The following is a 21,390-nucleotide window of genomic DNA, read 5'->3' as shown; positions in this document are numbered from 1 at the left end:
GAGAAGGGCTCAGTAAAAAAAGGAAAGATTGAGGATATCAGGGAGGAAAAGGTAAAGTCAAAGAAGAATCCTGCGAAGGTCAAGAGAGTTCCTGAGCACAGGTAGAGGAATGAGCCTTCTGGTCAACAGAAAGATCATTTCTCCTCTGAATAACAGAAAGAAGACAAAGGGAATGTGTGCAAATACAAGTAAATGTATAAGTAATGCAGTCCTGCTCTCCATTTTACAAATGATGCCAGAACTCCAAAGAAACATATCAAAGTTCATAACCTTTCCCACCCTCCAGGCTAGATAAAGACTTGCATTGGGTAGGCCAATTACCTGGTGCCCCAGACAGGATAGTCATTTAGTGTGCTTCAAATGAATCTGCTTTAAACATTTCTTTAACAATCGTTGAGTTAGGGTGGGCCATGCAAGTAAGGAGTGATCTCCTTTCCCTAGAGGATGCTGTCTTCTTCCATAGGTGTGGCAAGACGTTCTTGTATAAGTTACTCAACTGAAGACTTGGTGTAACTGGCACTTGCTTCTATTCTGTTCTGTTTTAGCTCCCCTATGGATTAGTACACTTGGCACTGCTTGATTTGGTTTCCCTTGAACCTGTTCTTCCTGTCAGTGACCCTTAACTCCGCATCAGAATTACCTGCAGAGCTCTCTAAATGTCTACTTTCCATTGGCCTGCCCCTAGGGATTCTGATTCTGGAGGCCAAGGATGAGGTCTGAGAATATATATTTTTAGAAGTTAGCAAGTAACACCTATGCCCTTCCAGGTAGAGAATCACCATACTACTACCTTACTAGATGGTTTCCCTAACCACCCTCCCCTACTCTAACATAGTTCATGCTACTACTCTGGCTACTTTCTAAAAGTGTCTTTTGTTTTTTGTTTTTTTTACAGAAGACATAGATGAAAATCTCCTGTTTTGAAGTAAGATTTGAAAGAACTCAAATTTCCCAGCATCCTCCTCTGTTCTAACTACTTCGGAAATATATGCAGCCGTGATGCTTGTAGATTCATATTTAGCTAAATGTTTGCATGTATGAGAAGACAATGAGAGTAATTGCTTGATAACAATATATGCACCAGGCATTCAACATTAACTTCAGAAATAAAACTTTAAGATTAAGTCAATATATGCAAAATATTGTACACTGAGAACAGAAGTTTAACTCATGGTAATTTCACTCTCTGCATCAACTGATGAGATAACTACTAATTATAAGACTTGAAAAAATAATGTATTGGTATTGTTCATAATTTCTTGTGCACTTCAAAAAAGTGGAATATTGCTCTTTTGTGGTTAACATGTACCATTTTCAATATCTTAATACACAAATAAAGAGTCCATAAAAATTCAAATGCTTATTCACATTTATTTCCAGTTATTTAAGAATCAAATGTGAGAGATCTACCCAAAGCTCACACTTCAAATCAAATTATAATGGTACGTACCAGACCCATATATATACTATATAGATAAGTGTACACACACATTCACACAAGATCTGACAAATTCACAAACTCATCCTAGAAAAAGTGCTACATACCTTATTGCTGAAATCACTATGGTCACCTTTGAAGTATTCCCCTTGGGAAGCTATGCACTGATGCCAGCACCTAGTCCACCCATCAAAGCAATTTTGGAACTCTTTTTCTGGAACAGCCATCAGAGCTGTTGTCGCAGAATGTCAGAGTTCGAATTAGAGCAATTAACCAACATGTCATTTTTTTTTTTTTTTTTTGGCTTGGCAAGAGTGGAAGTGAAATCACGGTCATGTTAGTCCAAGTTTATGGGGATAATGCCATAAAGAAAACGGCAGTGTACAAATGGATTAAACATTTTTCTGAGGGGAGAGAAAGTGTCACTGATGAAGAGAGGAGAGGTCAGGACAGCCAGTAACAAGCAGAACTGATGAAATCATTGCAAAAATTTGTCAAATTGGCAGCCAAATTGTAGGCTGACCATGAGAAGCATAGCAGACCAAATAAACATCAATAGGGAAACAAGAAAATCTTAACTGAAAATCTTGGTATGAGAAAGATGTGTGCAAAATGGTCTCAAAGGAGCTCTTGCATAACGACAAAGCACCAACTCACACAGCACTGTCTGTGAGGGAGTTTTTAGCCAGTAAACAAATAACTGTATTGGAACACCCTCCCTACTCACCTGATCAGGCCCCCAGTGACTTTTTTCTTTACTCAAAGATAAAGTAAATATTGAAAGGAAGACATTTTGATGATATTCAGGACATCAAGGGCTCTGATGACCATTCCAGAAAAAGAGTTCCAAAATTGCTTTGACAGCTGGACTAGGCACTGGCATCAGTGCATAACTTCCCAAGAGGAGCACTTCAAAGGTGACCTTAGTGATATTTGGCATTAAGGTATGTAGCACTTTTTCTAGGATGAATTTGTGAACTTAATTGTCAGACCTTGTATATATGAGTGTGGTTGAGGAAAAAGTGTGAGGCATATCTTATAGGAAACAAATAATTGTAAAATAGTAGTTTCTCCTCAATATCCATCATCATTTTGTAAGTTTAAATAGGAAAAAAAATGAATTCAAGTGCTTTTTAACCAAATTTGATTTTAAATGTGCAAGACTCTGTTCTGTTTGCTCCAAATAATTCCAGTTGCTGTGCAGTTAAGCATGTGTGTTGAGCATGTGTAAAAATTTCTGCATGTTTCAGTGCCTCAAAATAAAAAGGTAAAGGTAAAACAGAGAGGTAGGGAACTAGGAAGTGTCTTGATGTCCAAAGATAAATATTACTACTGTAAACTGATAGTGAAAAAAAAGAGTGTGTCATAAAAAAAAATGTGTGTTTTTAATTGAGCTCTTTTTTGGTAACTATTATAGTCTATATCACAAAAATATAAAGGACATCAGGGGCTGGGCACAGTGGCTCATGCCTGTGATTCCAGCACTTTGGGACCCGAGGTGGGAAGATTGCCTGAGCCCAGGAATTTGAAACCAGTCTGGGCAATATAGCAAGATCTCACCTCTACAAAAAAACAAAAAATAAATTAAATAAATAAATGGTATCATAACAGAATTTTTCAAGGTCTGGAGCAAGACAATAAAAGAATATGTTACCCATTTTATTCCACTTGCAGTACTGGAAAGAGAATGGCTTTTTACATATTTTTCTATTTGAAATGAAAGCTATCAATACAATTATCTTTGATTATTTTTTCAAAAAATCAAGTTTGTTGTTGTGAAGAATTGTATCTGTGATAGTCACGGAGAGAATGCACTCCTAGGAATTCTATCTGAAAGATACTCATGGGCCGGGCTCGGTGGCTCAGCCTGTAATCCCGTGCCTTTGGGAGGCTGAGGTGAGTGGATTGCCTGAGCCCGCGGGTTCGAGATCCGCCTGGGCAGCGAGACCTCATCTCTACAATAAATCAAAAAATCAGCCGGGCATGGTAGCGCGCGCCTGTAATTCTGGCTACTCGGAAGGCTGAGGCGGAAGGATCTCCGGAGCCCAGCAGGTCGAGGCTGAGGTGGTCGGGAGCAGCCACTGCACTACAGTCTGGGCGACTGAGTGAGACTCCAACTCAAAAAAAAATAAAAAATAAAAAAAAATAACGATACTCATGGAAGAGCTTTTTTATCAGAATAACCTTCTAGGAGTACTTCAAAACCATAGTTATTATCTCTTTTCTTAGTCCAATAAGTCTCCTGTGCTTAGCCAGAACTACATCACACCATGTTCTTTCTAAATGATTAATTTCAATTTGATTAATCAAAATGTAATTATTATTTGTCAATTTTTTCCAACTAGGAATATAATTTTTTAATTATTCAAAATTTCAGATTTCGTTTTTTTTGTTTTGTTTTGTTTTGTTTTTTTTGGTTAGGTTCTCACTCTGCCACCCAGGCTGGAGTGTAGTGGCACAATCACACTTCACTGCAGTCTCCATCTCCTGGCCTCTGGAGATTCTTCCACTTCAGCCTCCTGCATAGCGGGGACTATAGGTGCACACCACCACACTTGGCTAATTTTTTTTTTTTTTGGTAGAGATGCGTTCTCACGATGTTGCCCAGGCTGCTCTCAAAATCCTGGGCTTGAGCTATCCTCCTGTCTTGGCTTCCCAACGTGCTGAGATTACCACCGTGAGCCACCAGGCCCTGCCTCAAAATGTTTTTATGTGAAACTGAAAAGGTCTTAACTAATTAGAAACTAAGTTGTTGGAAACAATGAAATTACATTCAGAGCATCTGAATTACTAAACTTATGTTGTCTTTTACCTTCAGGCAACTTTTTTTTTTTGAGTCAGGGTCTCACTCTGTCATCCAGGCTGAAGTGCAGTAGCATGATCACATGACCACAGCCTTGCCCTCCGGGGCTCAAGTAATCCTCCCACTTCAGGCTCCCAAGTAGCTGGGACTACAGGTGTACACCACCACACTTAGCTAATGTTTTTGAACTTCTGCAGAGATAAGGTCTCATTATGTTGCTTAGGTTGGTCTCAAAATCCTGGGCAATCCTCCCACCTCAGTCTCCACAATTGCTGGGATTTGGTGTAAGCTACCATGCATGGCCAGGCAACTTTTAAAAATATTTTAGAATAGTAAAAGGTGGTTTTAATGCTAAGAACACTACCTAAATATTTACTATAAATTTTTTGTTTGTAAATAATTTTCACCTTGAAATGAAAAATTTAATAATAAAAAATTTCATAATAATAAATTAAATAAAAAATGTCAAGTCTAATTTCTCTATCACTTAAGGCTCTCACACATAAAGCTGGATGACATATTAGAAAAGCATTTTAATATTCTAGGTGGCCACAATTTTTAATTGTGGGCTGTTTGTGATAAAGACACTACTTAATCCCAACCAAGGAGATGAAGTTATTTTCTCGGTAATCAGCCTGTAAGCTTACTTCTGTGTAATTGAGTTACTTTAGAAGTTGGAGCTTCTGGTCTGAAAGCAATTATTCAGTTTAGCTCTGAATTTAGTGACTCATTTTGCCCGTAACCATCAAGGCATTAGGAATATGGCTTAAATACTGGATGGGAACAGAGATTCTAGATCCCACCGCTCCCGAATGTGTTGCTCCGAGGGCCGTTTGAAGCAAAGGTAACTGAAGAGAGATACAGTACAATTTGACTGACCTATTGCTCTAGATAAAAGAATGTAAGATAGTCTTGTGTTTGGTAATTTAATGATTTCTAATAGGGCCACATTTTAAAAAAAGAAATTCCAGTGTTTGAATCTAGAAAAAAAATACAAAGGAAAAACATGAAAAAGAAAAAGAAGGAGAATAAGTTGCCTAAATTCAGGCAAGGGAAAATAGCACTGAGATAAGTCAGTGTTGCATTTTAAATGTATATAAAATAGCTGGAGAGTGATTTATATATATATACTTTTTTTTTTTTTTAGTTGAGTCTCACTCTGTCACCCAGACTGGAGTGCAGTGGCACGCTCCCAGCCACCACAGCCTCGACCTGCTGGGCTCTGGCAATCCTTCTGCCTCAGCCTTCCAAGTAGCCGGAACTACAGGCGCATGCTACCACACCCAGCTAGTTTTTGATTTATTGTAGAGATAAGATCTCGCCAAGTTGCCCAGGTGGGTCTTGAACCCGTGGGCTCAGGCAATCCACTTGCCTCAGCCTCCCAAAGTGCTGGGATTACAGGCTGAGCCACTGAGCCAGGCCGATTTATATTTAAATAGATACAACTTGCTTCAGATGCTGGGGACAGGTCTTAATGAAAAAATATGATAATGCTGTTTTTCTCTCAAAATCCAATTCCAGAGTGCAGTGATTTGGTTTGAAACTTACAAAGTAAGTTAATTTGAATTAAATGTAATTTTTAAAACACAAAAAGATGTACTTTCAGAACCACAGGCCAATAAAAAGCCAGTTGATTTGCTTTATTGAATTTACTTATTCTCTACCCATTATGTTTATTCTCTACCCATTATGTCTTACAAAAATTTTCCCACAAAATTTCCCTTCTGAGAAATTGTAGCCGTCAGTAACAGTACCCAGACAGACCCTATGAAGACCTGGTAAGTCTCAAGGAGGCACAAGCTCTCCTCTCATTTCAACCAGTGGTGATCAATTTCCAATGTTAAGTACAATGCAACATTAGTGTTTAAAGATTTGTGTGAGCCAGGCTCGGTGGCTCAGCCTGTAATCTCACGCTTTGGGAGGCTAAGGTGAGTAGATTGCCTGAGCCCGCGGGTTCGAGACCCACCTGGGCAACTTGGTGAGACCTCATCTCTACAATAAATAAAAAAATTAGCCAGGCGTGGTAGCACGCGCCTGTAGTTCCAGCTACTTGGAAGGCTGAGACAGAAGGATCGCCGGAGCCCAACAGGTCGAGGCTGCGGTGGCCGAGAGCGACAGAGTGAGACTCCAACTCAAAAAAAAAAAAAAAAAGATTTATGTGTAGGCCAGGCACAGTGGCTCACTCCTATAATCCAAGCACTTTAGGAAGCCAAGGAAGGAGGATCACTTGAGACCAGGAGTTCAAGACTAGCCTGAAAACTACCATAGTGAGAGCTTGTCTCCACAAAAACTATTTTAATTCTTTTTTTTTTTTTTTTTGAGTTGAGGTCTCACTCTGTCACCCAGGCTAGAATGAAATGGCATGATCACACTCACTGCAGTTGCAACCTCCTGTGCTCAGGCAATCCTTCTGCCTCAGTCTCCCAAGTAGCTGGAACTGTGCCCAGCTCCTGTTTTGCTGTTGTTGTTGTCTGTTTGGTTTGGTTTTGATTTTCTTGTACAGATGAAGTTCTACTATGTTACCTAGGCTGATATCAAACTTCTGGGCTCAAGCAATCTTCCCACCTTAGTCTCCCAAAGTTCTGAGATTACAAGTGTGAGCCACCACACCTGGTCTACAAAAAATATTTTTAAATTAACCAGTAATGGTGATGCACATCTGTAGTCCTAGCTATTCAGAAGACGTTAAGTGGCAGGATCACTTGAGCCAGGAGTTCGAGGTTGCAGTGAGCTGTGACTGCACCACTGCCCTCCGGCCTGGGAGACTCTGCCTCAAAAAAAAAAAAAAAAAAATTGTGTGTAGAGACCACAAACTCATGTAACTTCAGGGACCAAGTCCTTGCAGTGCATATGTTGAACGGTGAGTTTATAAGAGTAGGGAGTGCAGGCTATGTTGGGAACCAAAGAATGCAGGTCCTTTCTGAAGGCATCCAAAGTTATCAAAAACACTCTTTTAGGCTAACAAAACCTGAATCTGGAGGCAGGACTTAGCCTGACCACTATTCAACACCTCTAACTAAACATCTGTTCACAATAGGAATAAAACTCATAGGAGGAAAAAAAAAAAACCTAGAAATAATCTTTAACCCTTTGATTGCAGGCCACACCTTCAAAATGAAACTCCTCATCTTGGCTGGCCTTCTGAGCATGGCCACAGCTTGGCCCCTCCCCGTAAGTACGCCCTTCTCACTCTTCCACTCAATTTCAGATTTGGAGGCATGTTCTTTTGAGCTAGAAAGCATTTCCTGTGTCTTTTCATTTCACAATCAAAAGAAGCTGGCGTCCAAGAAAGTCATGGAGCCAGTTCACCCCTCCACCAGCCCAAGGCTCTGCCCCAGTACCAATCCCAGCTCCACACCCCCCCACCTGCTAGCTGTGTGGACTTTAACTAACCCACGGTTTCCCCGTCTATAACATGAGCTGTAAGAACAACCGCAGAGTTGCATAGAGATGATAAAAATGCATCTAAAGCACTGCAGGATCCTCTATGAGACAGGATGCTAGGATGCTCACAATAAACACAATAAGGAACAAGGATTCTGCAGTGACCCAGGTCTAAATTAAGCAGTCTGAATTATTGCATTTATAACACCTTTGCCCCAAACCACTTGATGTTTTTATTAAGCGCTGTTCTGTGGAAATGCTCTGCACCAAAGAAGTAGTGACTTCATTACAGATTTGGTTTTACAGAAAGGAATATTTATGATAACCTGCTTTGACTACCATGTTATGAATGTAACAACAACACTTATGCCTGAATTATATCTAAGTCCAGCAGACAGTTAAATCCTAAAAGGATTGCATAGAGGTATATCTTTTAAGGTCTAATTTTTGAAAACCAGATATGAATAAAAAGTGACATTCACGTGTCTCTGGATAACAAACTGGATTTGTTTCTTTAGATCACAATCTTGGCCAGATGCGGTGGCTCATGCCTATTAGCCTAGCACTTTGGGAGGCCAAAGCAGAAGGATTACTTGAGGACAGGAGTTCGAGACCAACCTGGGCAACAAAGAGACTTCATCTCTACTAAAAAAAAAAAAAAAAAAAGTAGCCAGGTGGGGTGGCGTGCACGTATAGTCCCAGCTGCTCAGGAGACTGAGGTAGAAGGATTGCCAGACCCCAGGAAGTTGAGGCTGCAGTGAGCGGTGATGGTGCCACTGCATTCCAGCCTGGGTGACAGAGACCCCAACTCAAAAAATAAGTAAATAAATAGATCACAATCCTTTTAGCCAAAGTTGACAAGCACTGTTGTCTAAAGCTCCAGACAACTTGTATTGCCTTCTTCTTTAAGATGATTACACTCCTGGAAATGTTATGATATACATATTTCATTAATTCTAATACGTACTTTTTTATATTTTAGCATCTCTGAACTGTCTTACAAACATGATGTGATAAAGTATCCTGGCAGTTTAACAGCACTTTTTTTGGTGATCTATGAAATAATGGTGCTTTTTACAATGATGAAAACTTAAAATACAGCAATCCAGTAATCCAAGAACACCATCACCTCCGCCTGTATCGCCCTGTTGCCATCAGCTGACTATAACCATGCCTTCCACATCACACAGATCAGATCTATGAATCCATGCTGTGTGTATTAGCCTCAATAGGAGGGCACCAAGTGGGCCAGAAAACACCCCCAAACAAAATGCAGCAAACAAGCTTTCAAAGGAGGGGGTGAGCTTTCCAAGTTGTGTTTGGGATGCAAAATTTAAATTTACGCTTCCATAATCCCTCCACTTTGAATTTTTAAGCGCTGAGAACTAAATCAAGAACATATGCTATTAATCTTAGGGAATGTAAATGAAGGCATTCTTTCGATATGTTTAAAGACAAAAGATACTCATGTGTTCTAAATCATTGAACAAAATCAATTCAATTTTCCATTGTAGATACTCAACTTTTTATTTCAGAGGTGAAACTACCTCATTGGTGGGTCCTGAGCTCGACAGTGCCCTATTGCCTGTCTTCATTTAGAACAAAATCTCTTTGTAATGAGCCATGTTTTGCCTTACACTGCTTGACCTTGTCGCTGTTATCTTACAAGCTTGAAGCACCTGGAGGAAGCTCCAGCGCCCAGGTAAACATCTGACTGTGTTTTCAAGTGATGCTCCCATAGTTTCAAAAGTTTGCTGTGCTCTGAAATGACTGACATCATGTTTCTTTTCATAGAGATTTATCTTTGATGCACCACAAGTGCCACCATTTTTTCCTCAGGTCCTCTTTCCCCCACCACCACCGCCCCTGGTAAGCACAGGTTTGGGGGATCTCAAAGTGCAAAATGTAGTTGTCCGTTGGCTGATGGCTTCCCAGTTTTGACACAGAAATGAGGCTTTACGAGGTCCCCAGAATCAACTACTCAGACTCCTCTGCCGCATAGCTTTGATGGAGTGTGATTGGAACAGCGCCCTCTTCCAGTGTCTCTTCACACTTACCCTTAAAAAGATGATGCTGAGTTCCCGATTTGGGCTGTGATGAGCCTCGTTACTCTTTGTGAAGAGAATATTAACTTCTTTCTATAATCTCTATCCTTTTGTTCTTACTGATTCACCTTGCCATGAACTAAAACTTTTTCTCCCCTGGCTTTCTATTTTCTATAACTTGTTCCCAAGGTCAAGCAATATCATTATTTTGCTCTTCTTGTTGGATCCTCTCCAATCTCTCCCAATATCTGGATTCTTATAACTTTTTTTTTGTTTTTTAGTCAGGGTCTCACTCTATTACCCAGACTCTACAAAAAAAAAAAATCAAAAAATTAGCCAGGTGCAGTAGTGCACAGTAGGGCCCAGCTACTTGGAAGGCTGAGGTAGAAGTATCACCTGAGCCCAGAAGGCCAAGGTTGCAGTGAGCTGTGAGTGTGTCACCACACTCCAGCATGGGTGACACAGTGAGACCCAGACTTAAAAAGAGAGAGAGAGAAAGAGAGAGATGGGGATCTATTGCCCTGGCTGTTTCTTGCTTAATATCTTGTCTGATCCCCTAAATCTTTAAAAAATACAAACACAACTTTGCATAATTTTGTTCTTATATCTAAATGTAATAAACACTTTCCCTTTGTATTAATTTCAAACTTCTGTCAACTTTTGGAAACTGTCACTGACTTACAGTCCTCAGCAGAACAGCTCTCCCCCTTGAATGTTTTCACGTGTTCTAATTGGATCCTAGCTGCTACATTTCTAGATACTTATATTTATAATTAATTGCCAATTATTTTGGTTCTAGTCAGGGCTAGCAGCCTTGTTTCCCCGTTGTTTTGTTTTGCTGAAATTCAGTAAGGTTTCATTAAAACTGATGCAAAATCCTGGAGTCTTGGCTTATAATTAGAATGGGGTGGGAACACTTTATATTTAACTACTTATATTTAAATTTATGTAAATCTGAGGCAATTAAAAGCATCACTTATACTTGAAATGGAAACTCTTCCTACCACCAGATGGCAGAATAGTATGTAAAAAGCAAGCAAAGAAAAGATTCTTGTGGAGTAACTGATGGATTTGCAAGAACTAACACTGACACATAAGACAGATTGCTGGGCCTTAAGTTTGACTAAGTAAAATAATCAAAACTTTTTAAAGAAAAAAAGGAAATGGACTCCACTAGACTCTAATCTCCACCAAACGTAAGGTGAGGTCCCTAAGAACAGTGTCTTGTTTACTGATATCCCTAGACCTAGACATGTAACAATTGCTTAATAAACCTTACAGGGCCAGATGGATATATGGAGGATGAATGGATGTGTGGATAGATGACTGAGAAAAAAGAAAAAATGTTCACAGTTTGTTTTGCTCACAATTCTTTTTTTTTCCTTTTTGCAGATTCCGATTCCTTTTCCTTTTCCTTATGATCCAGATCAGGTAATTGTACTTAAAGCCACCTTAAGAAAATACTTAAACTAGGCCAGGCACGGTGGCTTATGCCTGTAATTCCAGCACTTTGAGAGGTGGAGGCAAGAGGATTGCCTGAACCTGGGAGTTCAAGACCAGCCTGGGCAACATGGAGAGACCTCGTCTCTACAATAAAACATTAGCTCGGTGCTGTGTGGTGGCGTGTACCTGTAGTCCTGACCTAGCAGGTCAAGATTGTGGTAGCTGTGATTGTGCCACTGCACTCCAGCCTGGACAACAAAGTGAGACTCTGACTCAAAAAAACAAATAAAAAAAGAAAATACTTTAATGCAAAACAAAAATTTGAAAATTTTTTAGATTTAACTGGAAAGTAATTAGATACCAAGAATTAATGGTTAATATTCTTTGTGAGATCATTATTGATATTTTATCTGATTTGAGTAATCTAATGTACACATCTCACAAACCCTTGAAAACTGAACTAAGATCTGAATCTTATTCCTTAATCAAGGGGAATAAACCCAAGCACCAATGGGAAAAGCATTTAATTGGAAGTCAAATGATCTTAAGCTCCAGAAATAATCTTGAACTCCTTTGACTCTTACCTTCTTCTAGACTATAAAACAATGAAAATAGATGATCCACAAAGTCCATTTATCTTATAAAATTATATACTTGTATTTTTCATTCATGGGGAAAACATATTCTTACAGAAATGTAATCTATGCTAGATATTTCTAAATAAGGATATCTAGATTTAAGATCACAGTCGTGGTATAAAATAATTGTTAAATTTTACTATTAAAGGGATTTTACTGAATGAGTAATAATTACATATGATAAGACTGATTAGTAACATACCAAAAAAGTTGTGTAAATTATAGCAGATTAAGTCCAAATTTTTAAATGACATCCTTATTACGATTGGAAATAGCATTATTAAAGTTTTCTTTCATAAAGAGGTAGTCCCAAAACATAGTCTTTTTTCCAACCCAATAAGCATAGGTTTAATGATCTTTCCAAGAAGTTCCGTCCATGTTTGGAGCCCACAAAAGAAAATATAGACTGTTTCCAGATACATGTCTGAGGTTGGGGGGAGGGGGCTGAAAATACTAGTGAATTTTAATCTTAATAACTGAATTTTAGAAGTCCTAAAAATTCTAAAAAGCCTGCTCTCATTTACAAAGCCAGTATAAAGTGTATAATATAAAAAGATAGATAAAATAATGAATTACAACTCCTTAATTATTTGTTTCCTTTATTCCAGGCCCTGTCACCTAGTGATCTTATAGCGGTAAATATAGTCTGCCTTGTTAATCTATAAAGTTTATAAAAACATTTCATTCAGCACCTCTCACTGGAGCTAATTAAGTTAGGGACAGGAAAGGTTACCCTAAGAAAACAAACGCTACCTAAGAGCATTGTTCTTGCTTCAAATCTGCCATGGTTGGGAGAGTGTTTACTTAAATATCCTTCCATACTTTCTGAGACAGCCCAGCAGGCACAGAGGCTCACCTTTTAGAGAGTGGTCCATTTCTTGAGCAAGCTGCCAGGCTCCCAAAACAAAAGGACCATGTGGAAGCTACAAAGCAATACATTTCCAGTAAAACTGCTTATGCAAGTAAATCCTCAAAACAAAGCACTCACAGTCATCCTAAATTTTTGGTTCACACATCATTCACACAGGGAATTTGCAGCATTTATGAAAGACAGGACTTGTATGAGAAAGTACACAGTGGATTTCTTAACCATTCAAATCAGTTTTTTAACTTTCAAATTTAGTATAGTTACAAGGCAGTTAGAAGAAAATATTTCTGTGAATTAAAGAAACAAATCTAGAGATTGTATCACTTAAAATTTTATGTGAAATACTAATCAAGAAGATAATTTTTCAATAAAAAGTTTTCATATGTAAAATATTTTAACTTCCATATGTACTAAGTTAAATTCAAGTTTTAAAAAAACCCACTGACAGCATTAATCATTGATTTTTTTTTTTCTTCTTTCACAGTTAATCACTGCTATTTTGAATCAACTAGGGGTAAGTCCCTATTTATTTTTACAGTATTATAAGGTACAAATTTACTTAATGGATTAAATATCTTTTTTTTTTTTTTAGAACTTATTTGGGGTAAGATTTTATTTCCATGATTATATTGATAAAAGTTACACTCGGTGTCAGGAAAGGTAAGCATAATTCTTCATAACTATGAAAACATATGACAGACCCAAACTCAACTAATTCAGCCCAATTAGAACACATGAATTACAAATTCAATTTCCTCCAAGATCGTGAGATAAAAACTTCTGCAAGTCTAAAAAGATATTATTTATATAATGCCCCTGTTATTCCACAAAATTTAAGTTTATAAACATATATTCAGCACTAGGTTAAGAAATTTCAAGCAGTAAAGTTTGCCTCAGGCTTATTTCTGTCTTATAGTTAACTCATAGTAAATAATGAGAAAAAGCCTACTGTAAAAATACGAAACACAGAAATTACCTGATTTCAAGGCAAGCAATACATCTCCTTAATGCAAAAGCACTAACTTGCTTGTTGCAAAGGCTACATACCTTGAGACTTCTACTTTGACTTTCACACAAGTTTGCTTTAATTTAAAATATACGCCTAGCCTGGGCAACATAGCAAGGCCTCCCCTCTAAATTTTTTTTAATTAGTCAGGCAAGGTGACATTCCTGTAGTCCCACTACTCCAGAGGCTGAGGCAGAAAGATTGCCTGAACCCAGGAAGTCAAGGCTGCAGTGAGCCATGTTTGCACCACTGCAGTCTAGTCTGGGTGAGAGTGAGACCCAAAATAAAAAATAAAATATATATCCCCAAAAATGTAGAAACCAAAAAAGGCATATTCCTTTTGTTCTTATTTTTTTTAAGAGATGGGTTCTCACTATGTTGCCCAGGCTGGAGTTACGGTGGCAATACACAGGCCCAATCGTGGCACACTACAGCCTTGAACTCAGGGCCTCAAGCAATCTTCTACCTCAGCCCCCCAAGGAGCTGAAACTACAGGTGCATGGCACTGAGGAATGAGTCTGGTCCTTTTTTAAATAACTGAATTAATACATCAGTTAAAATTATACATAGCATGTATTTTAGTCTAAGAGAAGCTGATGAATCAAAATATTCTCAATCCCAATTTTGAGAAATTGGATTTTCAATCATCAGTTTTTCTCCTAATATGTTTCATTGCCCTGAAGTGCTTATTCAGCACTTTCTATCACTTCAAATACTTTCTTGGGCCTTCAGAGGCCAGGTGAGAGAAATTAGGCCCCCTGTTGCAGACAGACAGTTAAGGATCCAATTTACCAGCATTTAAGTGTAACAGAACCACATTACTTTCTATCCCAAACACACACAATTATACCAATATTAAGACATCAGCAATAAGACAGCCACAAAATGGGAGACCCAGGTGGAGGTGAAGTAGGAATTATGGTGAAAATACCTTCATATAATAACTGTAGCCTGTGTTATCTATTTTACAGAGATAATTCTCTTAGTACTGTGCCACAAGGCATATACGGTTAGTAAAATCTCCAAATATTTTTCAAGTACTATTATATCTTTTTAAATATTTTTATCCTAAGCATTTAATTGCCTCAGACTGTGTCCACATTGGTAAACTAATATTATGATGAAAGTAGATATAAACAAAACCAACTTCATTACAAATGCTTTCTTCAAATGATGCATTTTTAGGTCAGTTTATTGAAACTCCAGAAATATTTTAGAAAAGAACCCCAACCACCAGAAGCATAAGAAAACTTACTGTTAAACAAGAATAGCAGTCGGGCTCGGTGGCTCAGCCTGTAATCCCGCGCTTTGGGAGGCTGAGGTGAGTGGATTGCCTGAGCCCGCGGGTTCAAGACTTGTATGGGCAACTTGGCAAGACCTCATCTCTACAATAAATCAAAAAATTAGCCGGGCGTGGTAGCACGCACCTGTAGTTCCAGCTACTTGGAAGGTTGAGACAGAAGGATCGCCGGAGCCCAGCAGGCCGAGGCTGCGGTGGCCAGGAGCGTGCCACTACACTCCAGTCTGGGCGACAAGAGTGAGACTCCAACTCAAAAAAACCCAAAAAGAATAGCCTCTCAAAGTGCTTGGAATTTTTAAGTTCCCTCTTTAGCTGCCAAATATTTAGCTTTTAAGGTAACTATGATCCTTAAGTAAATTCAGCATATCCCTCTATTTGAGTCTGAAAGGTTTTCAACAACTCAAAACCACTTGTTGACAAAACAATACTGGCTGTGGCCACTTAGCCTTAGTTTCAGATATTATCAAATAAACTGCTTTGGGTCCAAATTATGCAAATAATTTCAGAAATGCAAGCCAAATCAGTGTGGCTCTTAAATTTCAAGTCACAAATCATAACCTCATTACTATGAATAAAATGAGTACTGTTTCTATAACATATGATCATCCAAACTGCATACTTAAGTAACAAACCGTAAGAGATTCATAATCTTGGTAGGGAACAACAGATAGAGACTAGGTTTAGAACGAGGCAGACCAGGATCCAAATCTCAGTTCTGTAGCTTACTGAATGAACCTCAGGCTGTAGCCACTCTAAATACCAATTTCTTCCACTGTGAAATGGGAACGACATCACCTAACTTTCCAGGATCGTGGGGAGGGTTAAATGATACAAGGTGGACATTCAGTAAATGCTATGTTACTATTTATTTTACTAAATGTCTCTAAAAGAAAACAAATATTCCTTAAATATAAAACATAAGTAAATTTGAAGGAAATATCGCCTAGTGACATGGGAGATGATCCTCTGGGGGTGTCTTAAGCCAACGTTAGGCGTCTTAAGCTAACATTTTACTCTGTTTTTTTCCCTATTATAGATGGTGCTGGATACTTACAGTTATTAGAAGATGATCTACATCTATCTTCTCTATAGTTGATGGTAGTTTTATCATGTTGCATACTCTATAAATGTTCTAGTCAAAAATCCAAAAAACCATAATTTATCCAGACCACGTGCTATAAGTCATGCTTTAAATAAAAGAAGTATAGCCAAATGTCTTGAATGTCAGTTCAGTGCATCAACACTATTAAATATAAGTGAAAGTCACTTTTCAGAGAATTGCTCACTTTCTTAAGAGCTTTTGTAAGTAATTTCAAATTTAGAGAATTCTATTCAGTGCAAGGAAGAAGCAATTTTTTTTCTGCCAAACTGTAGAAGCCAACTCGTTCATTCTGGAGAAAGGCTGCCCAGTCTCTTCCCCAAAGGGCAGGTCATCCTCATCAGGTGTAAGTGCCTCATTACACACCCTCGAGACCGGGATTTTATGGATTTTTAAAAGTTAATACTGGCTGGCTGCAGTGGCTTATGCCTATAATCCCAGCACTTTGGGAGGCAGAGGTGGAAGGATTGCTTGAGCACAGGAGTTTGAGACCAGCCTGGGCATCATAGCAAGACCTTGTCACTACAAAAAAATAAAAACAATAACCAGGCATGGTGGCTATACAATATATCAGAGGACTTCGAGACATCCTAAAATCAAACATTTTAATGTTTCTCAGCAAGATGTAAAGTCATTCTAAGGAGAAAAAGCTTCTTGTCAGTTCAATTCAGGTTTACCACCACAGGTGTTTTAACAGCAACTCAACAAAAGACACTGTTTTACCTTAACCCTAACTCTGCTCTCTAGAGTAATCCTAATACCGGGGGTGCCAAAAAAATGTATATACAATTTAAGATATGTTACCTATGTTATTTTAGTTCGCTGTAATCAGAAGTGTCTGGACATTGATGGTAACCACTTTGAGCATCTCTTGTAATTGCAGAAGTCAAACTGACTTGGATTCATCTTTTGTTATTGGTATATATTGAGTAAACAGTTTTTTCCTTTCTTAAAATGTATACACACTTTAAGTATGATGTTCACTCTAAAGATGGTGTTAATACAATGCTAGCATCATCATGCAATAGGCAGGACAAAGAAAATAATGAAAGCGTGATTGAGCAAACATCATACTACACATTGCTACCACAACTCAATTCAGCTTTGAAAAGTAATACATAGACATCTCTTAAATTGTATGTACATTTTTTTTGGCACCCTCTGTGTTTTTCAAATATCTGAAGAAGAGGAAGCAACTATGTCCATAACCCCTGAAGTCTTTCTTCAGATGCCCTATCTGCAGTCCAACCCTGCTTCAGGGTACAGGAGTTAGTATCACAGAACTTCCCAATAGATAGCCTTTACTAGAATGTGATACACAGGTCCACGAGCCATGGTATAACAGTATTGTTCTTCTTTCCTCATCCTTACTTCCAGGAGCCCCTTAAACACCATCCCCTTCCTTAGAGTTATAATGTTGACCATGCATCTCTCAAAAAACCTATCTCAATCATTAACATTCCCTTCCTAACAAAAAACACTTTAACTCACAAAGGCTTCCCTCTGTGCCTGTCTGATTTCAATTCCTTTCTGAACCTCTACTTTTAATTGATTTATGACATATAATAATTGCAATAGCATGAAATAAACATATTGACTTAAACTACTAAGATCCTGGACATTATTTTTTAAATTCACAATTTCTAAAAAGGAGAATATGGACTTTTGCTAATTAATCTTGACCTTTATTGACTAAAAGAGCAACTGAGATTTCCTCATAAAACTAGTGACTGTGAAGTCAAGAATATATAAATTTTTCACTATTGAAATCATGTCCACAAGAACACATACAGTATACACTACACTACACATCACTTGGCAGTGTTCCCCCTAACAGTGTTGCTGTGGCAGGAACCTCTCTCAGGCCTCAGAGGATCAGTGGGAAAAAGAACCAGCAAACAAGAACCAGACAGAAAACAAGTAACAGCAGATCAGGAATTTATCTTTATTTTGATTACGAGTCTTCAAAGAGCGCTGGTGGCTTAAATTTGGCTTAAACAGAATACATACAAAATGCAACTATTTATATTCCTTTTGACCAGAAAGCTGAAAATAATGTGTTCCATTTCGTCATATTTATTCATTGTATTCTGATGCAAAACCCTCTAGAAGCAATTTGTTCTGAAAGTGAACAGGCGGCCTCCTGGGCCCGTTTCATAGCCTAAGTTCTGTGACAGTGCCTTCTTTTCAGTGCATGCTCCTTTGAGAGCCTTGGGCTCATGTGGAGACATGAGCTATGACCCCTGGCCATCAGTTTCACAGTCCTCACTCCAGTGCGCATCTCGTTTCTCTGCCACAAGCCTGATGAATTGCGAGTGACTGGCATACAGCTTGAGTCTATTGCTGATGTCCACCCATCTCACTTTTCCAGCATCATCTCCAGCTTCCAGGGTAAGATTATCCATTATCTCACCTGGTTACCAAAGAAAAACCATCACCAAGAAAAAGAAATTCATGTATTCATTTCGTTTTCAGCATATCTCTACATCTTCAAGTATTCTTACTTAATCTTAAGTCATCATTGGACTAGCAGTCAAGGAAATTAAAAACTAAACTATTCCAAAATGCCCAAATTTAACCAATTTTCTAAATTTTGGATAGAAGCACCAATAAGAAAGTGTCTTTCTTTAAAAAGTGAGAATGTCCTTTTTTTAAAAAAAAGACAGATATTAAATGAGTATGAACCTTACAACAAAATCAATTCTAGAGTAACTGGAGATTTAAATGTAAAAAAATAAAAATTATTGGTGACTCATTTTATAGTCTTAAGTAAGGTTGGTGAACTTTTCTAAGCATGACACCAAACCAGAAACCATAAAAGTAATTCTTGGGTCAGAAGCGGTGGCTCACACCTATAATCCCAACACTTTGTTAGGCAGAGGCAAGAAGACTGCCTGAGCTTAGGAATTTGAGACCAGCCTGGGCAACTTGGTGAGAATTAGTCTCTATAATAAATCAAAAAAATTAGCCAGGCATGGTGGCGCGTGCCCATAGTTCCAGCTAGGCAGAAGGCAGAAGGATTGCCTGAGCCCAGGAGGCTGAGGCTGCGGTGAGCTGTAAGCATGCCACAGCACTCCAGCCTGGATGACAGAGACTCTGACTCAAAAAAAGAAAATTGTTATAATTATATTTATAAAAACATCAATATATTTACTAAAACATTTATAATATAATTATTTTTTTAAAAGTAAGTATTCTCAATCACTGTTGAGAATGGCATATTTCTGTAGGGCAATTTAGCTTATAAAAGGTAAATGCTATTGGATAAGCATTCACACAATAAATATAGGAGTATATCTTATGCACCAGACTCTGTATTAGGCACTGAAGAGACAATAAACAATGCAGCAATGTTCACTTTAAAGAGCCTATCCTAAGGAAAGAGATAAGCCTATTAAAGTATTCAAGACATTATTTAAATATTTTTAGTGCACTTTAACATTTTTTTAAATGAACATAAGCAAACTTTCCATCTATAGTGCACAGATTAAATAAATGACGGTATAGATACACAATGGACTCCCACACAGTCCTAACAAATGAAGCAGATCTATATACACTGACATGGAGAGAGGTCCACAATATATTTTTAAGTGAAAACACCAAACAACAAAGTAGAATGTGCAGTATAAGCTCAGATTACTAAAAATAAACCACTATATAAAGTCTGGAAAAAGATACACCAAAATGTTAATTAACAGTAGTTATATTTAGGTAATGAAACAAATGATGCTTTTTATATTTCTTCTCCTTACAGCATGTATTTTCTAAACAATCTCCAATAAACAAACATGTATTACCTTTACATTTATAATACCTCTATAATAAAATAATAAAGCTACTTCATAGAAGAAAAGAATTTACCTGCTATTTTAGCACAAAAGTTTCTAAATTCCAATATTAAAATTATAGCTCTTCGTGCATGTTCACTGCAACTACAACGTGCAACCATCAATGAAGAAGAAACAGAATTTAAAAGCAAACCTAAATCCAAAAGTTAAACTGAAATATCTAAATAACAGTTTTCTTTAACATGATGATGGTCTTTATCAGAACCAATAACACATGAAAGGTTCTTGTACTCCCCACTCTGGTCCCCTAATAAATTATATAAAACAAGCTTGGCGTGGTGGCTCATGCGTGTAATCCCAGCACTTTGGGAGGCAGAAGCAAGAGGAATGCCTGAGCCCAGGGGTTCAAGAGCAGCCTGGGCAACCTGGCGAGACCTTATCTCTACAATAAAAAAACATTTTAAAGAAAAACATTAGCCAGGAGTGGTGGCACATGCCTGCAGTCCCAGCTACTCAGGAGGGTGAGGTGAAAAGACTGCCTGAGCCCAGCAGGTCGAGGCTGCGGTGGCTATGAGCATGCTATTACACTCCAGCCTGGGTGACAGAGTGAGACTTCAACTCAAAAAAAAAAAAGTTTTTTTTTTCAAACAGTGAGATATAAAATATATTTCCCTTATCATTGCCACACTTGCTACCCAAATCCTCGCTTACTTTGTTTTACAAAAATGGAATCCTACACCATAAATAATCAGATAATTTTAAAGCACATAATTTTAGCCCATAAATTCAACCTTAATTTCATACGTAATCAAGGGATTAAAGAAATTTAGTCAGTCAGGCTCAGTGGTTTATGCCTTTAATCCCAGCACTTTGAGATGCTGAGGCAGAGCCCCAGAGTTCGAGACCAGCCTGGGCAACATAGTGAGACCCTGTCACTACAAAAAACTAAAAAAGAATCAGCTGGGCATGGTGGCACTCGCCTATAGTCCCAGCTACTCAGGAGGCTGAGGCAGGTGTCAGAGTGAGAGAGAAAGAAAAAAAGAAAGAGAGAGAGAGAGAGAGAGAGAGAGAGAAATTTAGTCCTTGGTGGTAACGTTTGGTTTTCCTCTATGCATTCTTTCAATGAAAATAATTTTGCTTTTATATAAATACTATCCTACAATCATAAGTTAATTGGCTTAAGATCTTCAAATAGTCTAGATCTAGTTGTGCTATAATAGGCTACTGGCTTAAATTGATTCTTTAATCCCAGTCAGTTTAATACATATAAATGCAAAATTACCTGTCTCATCATGGTAGTTCACAGCTTCTGTCTCCATCCACGCATTATCGGTATTCCGGGGATCATCAACATAGCCCTTATATATCTGTTTTTAAAAGGAGGCAGATTTTTTAAAGTCCATGGTGTAACAGGAATAGGCAGAGAAAAAGCATGATACCTTCACTAGAGTCAGAAATGCAAATATGAACATAGTTAACACTGCTTAGTAGTTAAGATGTTCACTTTTATGTTGTGCCTTTTACCAAAACTTTTTTTTTTTTTTTTTGAGTTGGAGTCTCACTCTGTTGCCCAGA

At 38.1% G+C, this 21,390-nt stretch overlaps 2 protein-coding genes across 4 annotated transcripts in view; one reads left to right on the top strand and one right to left on the bottom strand.

The window, feature by feature from the left end:
- Positions 1 to 1,357, top strand: part of SPARCL1 (SPARC like 1) — a 57,781-nt gene extending 56,424 nt beyond the window's left edge. For both annotated transcript variants that reach the window (XM_008070594.1, XM_021718827.1), the window contains one exon: positions 896 to 1,357. In XM_008070594.1, coding sequence (XP_008068785.1) covers positions 896 to 924 — 29 coding nt within the window. In that variant the 3' untranslated portion in view covers positions 925 to 1,357. The remainder of the gene's footprint in view (positions 1 to 895) is intronic.
- Positions 1,358 to 17,948: 16,591 nt separating this feature from the next.
- The window catches only part of NUDT9 (nudix hydrolase 9), a 37,757-nt gene continuing 34,315 nt past the window's right edge, over positions 17,949 to 21,390 (bottom strand). For both annotated transcript variants that reach the window (XM_008070593.2, XM_021718828.1), the window contains 2 exons: positions 21,098 to 21,182; positions 17,949 to 18,437 (listed from right to left, as the gene is read on the bottom strand). In XM_008070593.2, the coding sequence (XP_008068784.1) occupies positions 18,259 to 18,437; positions 21,098 to 21,182 (264 nt within the window). In that variant the 3' untranslated portion in view covers positions 17,949 to 18,258. The remainder of the gene's footprint in view (positions 18,438 to 21,097; positions 21,183 to 21,390) is intronic.

Source organism: Carlito syrichta, unplaced genomic scaffold (assembly GCF_000164805.1).
Source record: "Carlito syrichta isolate Samal-C Ts95f unplaced genomic scaffold, Tarsius_syrichta-2.0.1 Scaffold313819, whole genome shotgun sequence".
Taxonomy (NCBI): Eukaryota; Metazoa; Chordata; class Mammalia; order Primates; family Tarsiidae; genus Carlito; species Carlito syrichta.
The sequence above is the reverse complement of the archived record's forward strand: the minus strand, read 5'-3'. Positions and strand labels throughout refer to the sequence as shown.